Consider the following 13,746-nt stretch of genomic DNA (forward strand, 5'->3'; position numbering starts at 1 on the left):
TTACCTTTAAATTTATACATGTTTCTTGACCGGTTTGGGATTTTCATCCATCATTAATTGGAGGTAGATTAATCAGATTTTTACAGAGATTCGACTTGATTTATGTTACCGTTTCGCTTTACACTTGCTGACTGTAGTAAAATGGATTATGGATAAAAATCCAAAAATGGTATGAAATATAAAAAAAAAAAATGCAAGCACCATACATAAAATCAGTGATATGTATGAGTTCGAATTATTTTTACACGTTTCTTCAGTTATCCAGATTATCTCGAGAACTGTGTTGGTTTACAAAAATTTTTAAAATTGTGAAAGATTTTCGTATTTTATACATTAATTAATAAATTGTTTGCATTAATTTCTCGCAAAGTTAGCGAAATCGGCAAATAATCAGAAAACAGCTCTGCAAATTCTAGAGTCCGTAACAGGCAAAAGTTATATTTTAGACTCACTACTGTGCTGACAGTGGGGTCAATCTTTTTCAAAAATTGAACTGAAAGCTTTTGCTGAGTCGGATGCCAAAAGTTGGAAAGAATTACTGAAGAATTCAGAGACTGTTGTAGCCTTAGCAGAAAGAATAGTTTACATTTTCTGTCGAAGTAATGAGAAATCAAATTGATGAGTCGCCCGAAAAGTACGTAAGAATAATCTACACATAACTGATTACGGACGAGAGTTGTCACTTTCTTGGCTTCCGCACCAAATGGGTAGGACTGCCGCAACAAATGAAATTGTTCACAGATCTCTCTATGTTCCGCTGTCAACGTTTTGACGTTAGAATCACTTCTCTTTTCTATAAAATTAGAAAAAAAACGAGCTACCCAAGATAAGGAAATTTTTATTTTATAAAACAGGGTTAAAAGATGTTTTTGACGACATCTTTCTGTTTGGAAATGCAGTCCTTTCACATAAATTGTTAAACATTTCTGTATCAATAACAAAAGAAACAAAAAAATAAAAAATCAAAACAAAACTGTAAAAATTAATTTCTTAACGGTATAATTATTCTCTCTGACTGAAGAATCAAACTACATATAGTAAATTTCTGACTAATACACCTGACTAGAAATGTGTACAAGTAAGAAAGGCACTTGGCAATGAGACATATTTTTTAAATGTCCTTTTTACATTGTGTTTACTCATTTTTTCATGAATATCAGTAAACCAATAAATGACAGTATTTACTAGCGTACTTAAAGACATTACTATTGGGTAACACGGGTGGATTTTTAAGTGATTAAACAATAATGCGTTGGGAAGAATACAAAACGTACAATTCTAAATTCGAAAATTAATAAACTGAAATATAGGAAAAACAAACACTAATTTTATTTCTCTGCAAGTAAAACAAAAATTTGTTTCATGAAAATCACAGATCATCATTAATTGGCGTTTGATCTTGTAAACCTTCTAAACTAACAGCTTCGTCAGAAAGCGAAGAAACAATCCATAAGGCTGTAGGTTTGCTTATCCATATGATCTAAATAAAAAATAAAAATAAATTATTTTGAATGCAACTACTGACATAAAATAATACCAAGACTTAAGATAACTTTTTTAAATTTTTATTCGATGATTCTTAAAGAAGGGACCATATTTGTTAATAGTACATAATTTTAGACGCATGCTTATGTGCACAGGAAGTCCCCAAAATTGCAACCACCGATGAAGATTCAATTAAGGCTTATAATTTAGTATTCTACTGACTGTCCACATTCTCTTTTATTACCGTGAATTTCCCCACCTTATTCGCAAATAAGTTTTAATTTTAAAGAGATAGCTCAATTAATATTATAGTATTAATAAGAAAAGGAATTAACTTAATGGATAGAGCCCGGGATTTCCGAGCCGCAATTAGCCGCCTGCCATTAAATTTTCTCTTCCTAGGAGCCTCATTACTGCCCGGTGAAGGGACCTTGAGAACATTGTCCGGACGCCGGCAGTACACTGAAAAGGCACAAATGACCTCAAATTTTATTCATCAAACTAGGAGATCTGCTTCCCTAAATCAGCCAGAAAAGCAAAATAAGTATGCCCCAATCTCTAGACAACTTTGAAAGTTGAATATATCTTATTTTGTAACCACTCGTCAATTGCAACGAATAATACTGCATGTGACAATTATTTGTTGAAATAAGTGAATAATTAAAGATATAATAATTTATTAAAAATCAAGAAATGAATCTGACTGCAATTCTATGTATAAGTAAATAATTTTTCAGTGCGGTCTAAAGTAAAACCCAAAATCTAGGACTACATAGCATAGTAATTATATAGTTAGTTAGTACATGTAATTAAATAGTATATATATACTTAAAAATGTATTAACTAATTATAATGGCGTAAGCACAGGCAAATACTCTGCCGCGATACAATTACGAACTGAAGAACCCAGGAATGAGATTGTTTTTAAAAAGTAAACTGAATGGTTGCCAGTTATTAAAAAAAAAATTTCTGAAGTGGTCAACGTTTCGGAAGATGGTAACTTAAATTATTTTTATCGCTCATTTTATCCTCCCTGACCGATTCGGACTTTTATCTGTCATCAGAGATTGATTAAATAGTTTGGTATACAGAATTTAGCTTCAACTATGTTTCTGTTTCACACTAAACTTGCTGATTAAATTAATTACTTTTACTTAAATATAACCGGCTATTTACACGAAGTGAATCAATTAAACTTTTTAGACACAAATTAGATTTATGGAGGTGTTTGGTCGAGTAAATAAAGGCGTTCTAATGTGTAAATATAAGAAACAAGTTATTTTAGACCAGAGTATTATTAATACAAACATGCTTCGTCGAATAAAATCAACGATAAGAAAACATATTTTCCATAGCTTCAGATGGAATAAAATTTATACAAACCGACAAAAACGATGCTTCAGCTAAGCCAAGAATGCAACCGCCTAACACATCCAGAATATAGTGTCTTCTAAGAAGTATTCTTGAAAAACATATTGCTAAGGTCCATAAAATAAGTAACAAATGTAAAATGAAGTAGGTAGGTTGCAGCCGGATGAAGAAGCAGGTGACAAAGACAGCTCTAGATACATGGCCAGATGGAAATGAATACTGATCCGGGCCGACAGTGAAAAACATATCAGAATGATTTCCCGCTGGGCGACGACGGCGTGTGAAGGCCTTCAGCAAGCTGATATCTATAATATCAATTATGAGACCTACAAGAAAAAGGTACAATTATTTTTTTGTAAATTTAACATTGGAACAAAATTATAAGTATAACAAGTAAAGCAAATTATAGCAAATAAAGATACGAAATTTGCAAAAGCATGAAAAAATAAATGTATATCTTCTAGTGCAATCTTACTAACCCAATAAAAAATTGATTTGTGATTGGAATAAAGCCTCACTCCATAAAATCCACAAGGAAGCTAAAGTAAGACTAAGCCAAGGCAAAGCATGGCAGGAAATCTGGAATAAGAAAATGATTAACAAATAAATATGTAAATATTAATCTCAATCAAAGAATTATGGTTACCTCGAGTACTTTGTAGTACTTTCTATACTTGACGGGAGAAATTATTTTATCTACATTTTTACAAAATAAAGTTGTCGCAGAAACATCCAATTTCAACAAAGTTTGCAAAAATGTTGGGACTTGACGTTTTCTTTGCGAAGGCTCACCCATGGTCATCTATAAAACCATCAAAAAATTAAGATTATAAATAAGTATACATGCTTTGCTTCATACGTGCATTGCTGTGAAAGGAATAATGAGTAAATTTAACGAAAGTAATGAGAATAATATAACTAAAGTAATCAAAATCACTCCTATGTTTCTTACAATTTTTTTTAAAGCTTTTTTTTCTGATAAAATAGATTTATCGTTTTTATAGATTTTTTGTTTTGTAAAGCTAACTAGCTTTAACCCTCGCAAAAATTCGTACCAAGTCAGTACAAATTGCAAACTACTTTTATAGTAATAAGTTGAAAATTTATCGCTTATTAATCCACGATAAGAAACTAAACATTTTTCTATCATTTAAGCGTAATTTTATTTCGATGCTCTATGTAGTCTAAAGCAGACCACACTACATATGGAGTTATTTAAGTGGCCTCTGTACCACACGGAATCTATAGTTACACGATTCTGCCATTCAGTTTTCAACTGCCACTATCCTTTTGTGGTAATACATAGAATATTTTATCATTTTTTTTTATTTTTAGAACTTGGCGTAACTTATATGTAACTTTACCTCGCGCCGATAGGTGAAATGTAAATTGGCGGCACTATTCTTATATCTCCTTTTTATTTTTGTACACTATAAGATGACAGATAACCTAATGTTTTAAGACCATAACAGTCCAATGCAAGAATAGTTGAAGTTGGATTCGACACGACAGCATTCCACTGTTTCATGAAAGTCACATTAAAACCGCCTTGAATCTTTTCTACCATTCAGGTCACCGCTACATCCTTTTTTAACGTAACTCCTGGTTAGGAGCTTGTCAAAAATATCTTCCTCTTTGATTTTTTTCTCACATTCAAGTGAGAAACATTAATTTCCTAGAACAAACGAATTTACATTTTGTTCTAGTGAGTGACAAGGGTCCACAGGATGTCCCTATTACAAAGAAAAAAAAATTGTAATTTTACTTATGAATAAAAAGTAATTTTATCAACATTTTAACTTGAAGAAATGGGAAACTTGTACACAATATATTATCTTTTTCCTGCATGTTACTGGTGCAATGGCAATGTTAAAAAAGATATTTCAAGTCAAATAAATAATGAAATGTAAATTATCTTTAAAAATTATTCATTCTCGGTTTCCAAAGACAGTCCAATTCTGCGATCGAAAGTAAGATTTATAATTTAAATTATGCTTAATTTGAAAGCCAACTCAAATTGAAAACTTGAACAAATAATGTTGTACATTAAATAGTCTAAACGAATTTCGTGTTTAAACAGAACACCGAAATATCCTAAATTTAAAATTCTTGGACATATAAAAATTCGTTCTTCATACCTTTGTTTTCAATTACAATAGTTTAGTCTCAATACATGAAACTCTTAACGAATTATGGATGATTAAAAATGTTAACTAGTGTTTTAAAGATATAAATTGAATAATTAAGATAACTCAGATTCCTCCTTTTTTATTGACAAAATGTTAATGGCATCTATTTTATTAATTGGGAACCATTTGTTGAATAGTTGCAAATTTTGTTTCAAGATCTTTAACTTCTTCTTGAATATCTCTTCTCAGATCACCTCTTATAATATCTGTAAAATATTTATGTAATGTCCAAATAACTTTCTTTAAGTGACTTTTAGCACTTCTAAGGAGTTTACAGGATAATCTCGTTTCATTTAAAATTAGATTTATCTCTAACACGGCATTAATGATAACTTTTGTTTCATGAATTTTCTTCATAACTTGAGAATGATACCTAGGGATCAAAATCAATTATTAGTAGATCGAAGGGCTGAGTCAAATCCACAAATTATGATATCCAATGGTGACAATTCAATTATGGCAAAAGCAAAATAAAATTTAATTAACAGTGTCAAATATTGCTTTAATTTTACCTATACCAAACAGAATTTAAATCTGCTGTTATTAAAGCTTTGTCCATCAATTTGAATGCTTCGGATGTATCTTGCAATGAGATACTAGCAACTAGTGCTTTCAGTGACAACAAAATTGGATTGTTCGGCTGAAGTTCTGAAACTCGAGCAAATAACTGCTGAACGTTCTGTATTAGTTGGGTAGCTTTAGCTTCATTAATTCCATCTTTTTTCAGGTTAATTACAGAGTATGCCAAATTTGTAAGTAAGTCAACATTCAAATATTTACTATTTAAGTCCAATAATCTGTACAAATAAACATAGCAGGGGAAGAGATTAGCTGAATGGTTAGTGAATACTGGATTCCAACGCGGAGTTCACGGATTCGAATCCAGCTGCTGGATCTTAGATATAGCCGGGTAATTTAACTATGAATGCCCATAAGAGAGCGCATTAATCCAGATATGCTTGGAATGCTGTACGAGACGGAACTTTTTCTTTTTTGAGTATATTGCAAAAGAAATTAAAAATGAAAAAGCCAGAAATGAGATCAGAAAGGCAGTATCTCATTCGTGCCATGAAAGAAACGCTACTACCCTGCTGCTTATTTAAAAAAAAAAAAACAGAAATGATGAAGCGGAAATCCAAAAAAATCATAATTGCAGATGAAAGTTACTCAGCATCATTTGCCCATCACTCAGCATAATGGGGTTAGAAAGGGATATCATCTCCTGATTAACTATCTTTGTATCAGCAAACCTCTACATTTCATAACAATTCTAAAGAAACAAAACTTTACTAGCATAGCATTTTAGATTTTTAAATCACAATAAATGCACATTTTTAGTAGGAACTTTAGACCCAACTAGATTTTTACCTCTCATTAATACCTGTACACACTAATTTTGTCAACAGGAATAGCTAACTGAATATTATTAGTCAGAGAGTATAATTAATTACTTTGCGTAATTAAAATAAAAAAAAAAGTTTAAAGTTAGTGATGTTTTAAAACGACATTGTTAATTTTAGGTTTTGAAATATTTTTGCCCACAGAACAAATGGTATCTGTCGTAAAAGACTGTTAATACTAGACATGTTTAATTATAAATATGCTCCAAAGATAACTCCACGAGAGAGAGCTAGAAGTATTTGTTTTAGTTTCTCTCCTATCTCGTAATTATTCTTCTATTAAAAATGAAAGGAATATGTTCATTTGGGCCTAAGAAAAAAAAGTCTTATACAAAATATACAATCGATTCACTGAAAACTGACTATCCCACTAGTTAGAATTATTAATCTATTGATGCTGTTTATACAAAATAGTTTTCACATATATTTAATTAAACACAAGCAAACTAAAAATAAATTCTAAGAAGAAATTAAAATCATCAATACTGTGCCTGCTATATGACTTTATGAAAATGTCAAACTTATGGCAAGACAAACTCATTGCAGCAAGGTCTCGCCAAACCTCCCAAAATTGAGGATTAATCTGGGACGCTTCTAACATTACCCTTAATGCTTCATCTCTTTCATCAAAAATGACTTGAATCTGTGCGAGATTGGTCCACATTTGTGAAGGTTTATAAACCATCTGGATTTACGGAAACAATATATAAGTAAGTAAAATAAAGATAACGAAAAAATTAGTATCAAATGACACCTAGATATATTACCATTAACAAATGAAAAATAAAACTCAATACTTACATTGATGTTTATTATGTAATGAACAAGCAATAAAAATTAATAAGCCAAGAAAAAATAAATAAATAATAATAATAAATAATTCTCTAATTAATTTAGTTTGAGTGCTTTGGGTACGATACAAATATGAAAAAAACACAAAATAATTTTAATCAGTTTCAAGATTATACCTATGTCCTAAAGGCTTTAGTAGTCATTTATTTGTAAAATTTACAAGAATTTAAAGATAATAATGTCTAATACATATAGGAGCCTTACCCCTTAGATTTTCTCTACAGCTCACTATCAGGAGCCATAAGGTCTAATCAAGCTCAGGAATCAAGCTCAGCTTAAAGTAAAAATAAAAAACATATACGGTAGTGAAACATGGGCTCCAGGAAGTCAAGAGAGAAGGAAATTGGTGGCAACCGAGATGGATTTTTGGAGAAGGTTCCGTTTAGAAAGAGTTAGCAATTCGGTGATAAGGAAGACTACGGAAGTAGAGAAGAACATCCTCCAAAAAATTACGGAGAAAAGGTTTGGAGTGGCTCAGACATGTCTCAAGGATTGAAGAGCGAAGGATTCCTAGACGGATCATGGAATGAAAGGACCCATAGCGAAGAAGGAGAAGAGGTAGGCCGAAGTTGTCATGGCTGAAGATGGCTAAGGAGGATATGGCGTTTCAATTAAAGACGCAAAAACAGAGAGATTTGGAGAAGAAACTAAAAAAATTAAATGAGTTTGGGCGAGGGAATCCTCACTGTAGGGAAAACCCTTAGAAAAAAACAGAAAAAAAACATACTAATAAATACTACTTCATAGAAGGAGTAGTAGAACGGGAAAAAGAATAGTACCAGACCATAGCAAAATTGCTGGCAATAAAACGATGTGCAGGATAATAAAAAAAGGTGATCATGTGAAGTTTAATGGATCAAGCGAATAACAAATTATTATTTTTTTTATTTATCTATTTTTTATTAAAACACTTCAAAAACTGAGGTCACCGGCGTAACAACATTTTCAGGAAGCTCCTCGGAAGACAAAATCTAAGGGCAAGTAGGATCACTACCTCGTGGTTCAAGGTTTGAGTCCCACATTCTGTCCTGGAACTTTTTTTAATTTAAGATGCGACAACTAATGACATTTGTGTCTTAAGTAATCTACAAAGGATTATTTTTTTCTTTTATTTTTTTATTTATTGAGTCAAGAAATACCTGTATTTATATGTTCAAAACACCGATATGAATGCATATTTATTAAAAATTTAAATTATTTCTATATATGTATATTTTTTACGCTCAAAATTAATGACATATACAAAATTCAGCCATTTGTCTTCTTGTTGCCTAGTACAGTATGGATCGTCTTAGACCTCCTTCCAGATGTTTTCGTCCATTCTGCCGTCTCCTCACATCACAGCGCACACGAACAGTTTTTAGCTAATTCTATGCGACAAAGATGGGGGCTGAAGGCAGTCGTAAGGGAGTCTGCAGCAATTTACTTTAATATTATTATAAAAAATCGTTACTTTGAAAAATATATTGAGTGTTTTCTTCAAAATTCTGTTCTATATTTATATTTATATAAATACCGTCTATATTTATTAATTTCTTGACATTACTTCTTTCCTTGACTTATAATCTGATAAAAAAAGAAGTTTCTAAGAAATTCAGAGTTGGTGGTAAATAAAGGATGAAGGATATTTTGAATTCATAACGAAAATTTTCAAAAATAAAAAATTTAATTTCCAATACAAGGTAATTCAGGTAATTTTCATAAAAACAGGAAATAAATACCTCAAAAACTTCGATGAAAGGTAATTAAATAAAGAATAAGTTTATTTTTTACTCTCATAAGGAAGAAGCCATATCCTTTATTCAAAACATTTAAAATTTATTATGTTTGCTCTTAAAAACAAACATTCTGATTTAATTTAGTTTTCTTTCGTTCACCATATAAACATCAAATAATAGATAGAACTCTGAGTAACGATCCGAACCTAAAGGACATTTTTAAAAAAATGAAAATAGTTCTCTTTCCTTTTTACGTTTCATCAACAACTATAAAATATAAAATTAAATGAAATTAAGAGAGTGTTTCACTTAGATTTTTCCCCCAAATTATATCCCAGTTGAAACTGAGACATATAAGTCTGTTAGGGAGCTAAAATTACATAAAATTAGCACAATACATTTCAATACCCAATAATATACAATCAAGTTTTATTGCAACAAAAAAATCCTTATAATATAAACAAATTCTGTTCAATTATAGAAATGAGTACTCATTTTTAATTGGCTCCCACAGATAATAAATATTAATAATGTAATAATTATCACAATAAAAACGTCCACCAATTTATAAGAAAAATGAAATTTCAAATTTTAATATATTTACAAATGAATTTCTATGAAAAAAGGTGAAATAAAAAATGTAATTTTCTTGAATTGGCCTTTTGGCACAAAATTATTTACATAGTAAAATGGAGTATATGTATTTACATAAAAGCTCAATGACTAGACAAGAAGTAGAATTATTTCATGATTAATGGCCTCCTGACTGTATACACTCAAATAAAGGCAAATTATGTGGTTGACAAATTCCACATACATAAGATAAATTTCAAATATTCAAAAAAATCACCTTTCATGCTGTCGCATTTTTCAGTTTAGAATGCTCTTCTATAATTGCATCCAACAATGATCTAAGCAATGTGAGTTCTGACTGAAACTTTTCATCAATATGGTCCTTATTAAAGTCAACAATATGCTGATCTACTTTTGAGATAATGTTTTGCAAGGAGAGTTTAGCAGACGTTAAAGTGTGATATGCCTCTTTAGGTGAAGAACAGTCTTTAATGATTTGTAGGTGCGCTTTACCCAAGCACTGACATATTCTTATAATTTGTTTTATTGATTTTATCTCTTTAAACCATGAGCTGTCCTGCATTGCCACAGTGTAAGCTTTCTGATAGTACTGTAGAGTTTTTGAACGTGTAATTGGAGTCTGTTCTTCAATAGATGCAGTTAATTCTGCATACAGTTTCCAAATTATAGGATTTCCCATAACTTTTGCAGTTATCCGTCCAAACAATTCTAATGCTTTTTTCCTGTGTTCAACAGCAGGTTTTCCATGGGAATCACAAACACCCTTAATAATTACCGTGGTAAGTACAGTTAGTATTTGCTCATCAATGTGTTTATCCTTAAGATCAAGAATTCTATGGTAACAATGAATGACTTCTTCAAAATATCCACAATCCGAACTCACAGCCATCAGATTATCCCACACCTGCCAAGTCTCATAGTTACATTTTACAGCCTCCTGAAGAGCACTATATGCCCGATGTTTCTGCCCTTGCAAAATATATGCCTTAGCTAAATTATTCCACGCCTCAAAACTCTCCGGCTCTAACGAGCAATAACGGCGATATGCTTGTGCACTTTCTGCCCACTGTTCTGTCATAAGCGTAGCGTACCCAAGCCTGAACCACAAAGCAACCTGCAAACTGTTTATAGAAAGTGACTTTTTAAAATGTTCAATGCTTTCTTGAAACTGTTTTCTACGAAAATGGTACATAGCCCAATGACGCTGAGCTTGCGCGCTTCTACCACCTGAAAGTTCCCAGGCTTTCTCATAACATGAAGTGTCGTCGGTAGCGTCACCTAAATAACACCACAACTTTACAGTTTCTGCCTTTTTCATTCTTTCTCTAATAACTTCTGCAGCCATATGTCTCAACTTTAAGTAATTATAACAGTCTATTACTTCATCCCACATTTGTAGTTTCAAGTAAAGACTCAATGCAGATTGAACGGAACCCATAGAAACTAAGATAGACGCACATTCTGACATTATAACAAACGATGGAGGTGCATAGCTGCAGTAAAATAAATGTAATCGGTGCGGAACTATGGTCACATTAGAACTAAAGTCGATCAATTCCTGAGTTTGCAAGAGAGCTCTTTCTACAGTTCTTTTATGTTCACATTCTAATCTTGAACGAAATAAAAGTGCTGACAGTTGAAATGCCCAAACCTTTGGATGTGCGAGCAGACAGTTGAGAAACGGTGTTAGTTCTTCATTCTGTAAATGATCTTTGGCTTGACTTTTTTTTTTCTGTACAAATACTGCGATAATGGCTGCCTGTTGTAGTGGAGAAAGGTCAGGGAATCGCCCTTCCTCTGAATTAGTGAAAAAAATATGTGGCAGGCGAACTTCGTCATTTAAAATTACATCTTTTGGAAATTGTTCAACTGGACAACCAACATTGTCTACTGCCTTTGTGGCCTTAGTTCCTAATTTGACATTTATAGTTAACTGTGCCAAATCTCTTTTTTGGTACTGAGTCCTTCTTCCTAATGCACCACTCAAATTTACCTCCATGTCCAACAATTTTAAAGCAGCCTTAATTTCTTGGTCTGAAATGGATACTTTTCCATAATGAAGATAAATCCTTGCTACTTCCAGATGAAGTAGCACTTCCAAATAATTGTTATTCAAAATAAATTGAGACGATTGCAAAATCTGACTGAGTTTAATTAACTCTCCTTGAAGGGTAGGAGAATGTTCATCTAAAACTTGTTGGTGTATGTACTGAGTACGCATTAACCACCATTCAGCTGAGTTTAAACTAGGAAGCGGACTCTTGAAAAACGCTATTGCTAATATAAGTAATTCTGGACAAACAATTGATGTACAAATTTCTTCACCATCAACAGAAAGACAAAGCCTTAAACATTCCACAACATCATTTTTCTTCATATTCTCTGCATTTATAAACTGCAAAATATAAGGGTTCACACACGAACCTTCTTTGTCTAGAGGTACGTAAGCTGGCCCAGTCCAATTGCTTTGCACAAAACTTTGTAAACATGCAATGCCTATACACAATATTTCGAACTCTTTTTCAATATCGTTGTACCTACTCAAATAATCACTCAAACAACTACAAAGTTTTTCAATAAGGTTATCATTGTCCAATTTGCATTTATAATCGCAAAAAATGAACTTACATATATCTGACTCAACCAACACGTTGTATTCGCCTTTCTGCAAATTAGATAACATTGGAGTTATATTTTCCAATATATCTAGATTACTTCCCTTGATCAAGACCTCTTCATACTCCACAATATGTTCCATGGAATTTGCCATCACAAATCACTAAATAATGGTATAGTATGTTTCACTAACCTAGCACATCAGCACTGCCACCTGAAGAACTAAACACAGCTCACAGAAACTTAAAAAAAAAAACAGTGTTGCCAAATTGTTTCATATCTCATTTTGAATAACTATTCAATGGATAAATAAAAAATTAAGTTGTATAAAATTTGTATATTGTATATAATTATTAAATAATGTAAGGATGTATTTACGACAGTGGTGTCGCAAAGTAGAAATTGAGTCACTATCAGTAACCGGTACGAAACGTTAGTAGAACGGTTGCATTTTTTTATTCAGAGACGAAAAATTGTAATATATTGTTATATTTTGGGAAAGCTAACAAAGACTACTGCTTAAAAGTGTTTAATGAAAGCACTGTTTGTAGGTTATAAATGAAAACATTTCTACGGTGGAACTTACTATTACTAATTTATGTGGTCATTCTACAAAGTTCTTACCTCTAGAAGTTATTTAATATACTTAAAGGACTTCCACTACCAGTAATATCAGAGTCACGTTTTCAACGTATCACTACTAATACATAACCTCAACTGCCGCGAGAACTCATAAAATAAACAAAAATAAACTGCACTTACCAACTAATCAGCTGAACAAATGACAAGTGACTACTGCCCAACTGTTTGGAGCTATTATTAGTTCAAGAAGTCGTTCATTATAAATGGCAAACAGCTAAATCCTGTTTATCTTCTAAATGCTTTTGATTTATTTAATAAAAAAAATATATATTTCAATCTTAATTGAAAACTCATATAAATAAATATGTAAAGATATTTAATAATTGTAGCTACAATTTTATGAGTACATTTATTTTACAAAGCAATGCTCAATTTCTACATTCTTATGGACCAATGTGAAATTAAATGGTTCGCAATTATATAATCAAATTATTATAAATTAAATTATTAAACCTTAATTATTTAAACTTAATAGGTATCTTCAAAAGTTAGTGCACTTGAAAACTATAGTTCTGTAAAAAAAAATTTATACAATATTGTATGTACGTATGTATGTACTAATTCAAGAAATCAAGAATTTTAAATAATTGGTTTAGCCTAAATTCTACCGGTACACATCCACATATGAATTTTAATAATACCTATCTTTCTCTTGTGTCTGGATATGTGCTCTGCGAATGATAAGGATAAAATAATTATAAGCCTCGTAAAATTAACACAAATATACATAGATGTAAATACAGAGTTTTGTCTTAAGTAATTTATTGAATCACGGTTGAAGGATTTATTTTTACTAAGATAATTCAATTTATCTAGAAAATTTCGTTAATTTCTAAATTTATGTCCTTGTACTTACGGTAAAGCTTTTGAGAGACCATT

General features: G+C 31.4%; 3 protein-coding genes across 6 annotated transcripts; all 3 read right to left on the reverse strand.

The window, feature by feature from the left end:
* Nucleotides 1-966: 966 nt before the first annotated feature.
* LOC141449923 (polyisoprenoid diphosphate/phosphate phosphohydrolase PLPP6) lies at nt 967-13,102 on the reverse strand. 4 transcript variants are annotated; one of them, XM_074119876.1, is made up of 6 exons: nt 12,850-12,991; nt 3,503-3,658; nt 3,336-3,435; nt 2,869-3,182; nt 1,821-1,947; nt 967-1,480 (listed from the first exon to the last, which is right to left on the reverse strand). In XM_074119876.1, exons 2-5 carry the CDS (start codon nt 3,656-3,658, stop codon nt 1,855-1,857), a joined length of 663 nt encoding a protein of 220 aa, XP_073975977.1. In that variant the 5' UTR covers nt 12,850-12,991; the 3' UTR covers nt 967-1,480; nt 1,821-1,854. The 4 variants fall into 4 exon arrangements, with proteins under 4 accessions (XP_073975977.1, XP_073975975.1, XP_073975976.1 ...); XM_074119874.1 differs by lacking the exon at nt 1,821-1,947 and adding an exon at nt 4,221-4,531 and having other exon boundaries at nt 12,850-12,979; XM_074119875.1 differs by lacking the exon at nt 1,821-1,947 and having other exon boundaries at nt 12,988-13,102.
* On the reverse strand, nt 4,538-9,184 carry LOC141449922 (tetratricopeptide repeat protein 27-like). Its single transcript, XM_074119872.1, has 4 exons — nt 9,019-9,184; nt 6,937-7,130; nt 5,558-5,842; nt 4,538-5,418 (listed from the first exon to the last, which is right to left on the reverse strand). The coding sequence occupies exons 2-4, from the start codon at nt 7,128-7,130 to the stop codon at nt 5,157-5,159; spliced, it is 741 nt and encodes a 246-aa protein (XP_073975973.1). The 5' UTR covers nt 9,019-9,184; the 3' UTR covers nt 4,538-5,156.
* Nucleotides 9,338-12,832, reverse strand: LOC141449918 (tetratricopeptide repeat protein 27-like). The gene has a single exon (XM_074119865.1). The coding sequence runs from the start codon at nt 12,377-12,379 to the stop codon at nt 9,869-9,871; it is 2,511 nt and encodes an 836-aa protein (XP_073975966.1). The 5' UTR covers nt 12,380-12,832; the 3' UTR covers nt 9,338-9,868.
* Nucleotides 13,103-13,746: the final 644 nt, after the last annotated feature.

The sequence above is a fragment of the Rhodnius prolixus genome, unplaced genomic scaffold, assembly GCF_049639745.1.
Source record: "Rhodnius prolixus isolate KJV_2025 unplaced genomic scaffold, Rpr scaffold_2, whole genome shotgun sequence".
Lineage (NCBI taxonomy): Eukaryota > Metazoa > Arthropoda > Insecta > Hemiptera > Reduviidae > Rhodnius > Rhodnius prolixus.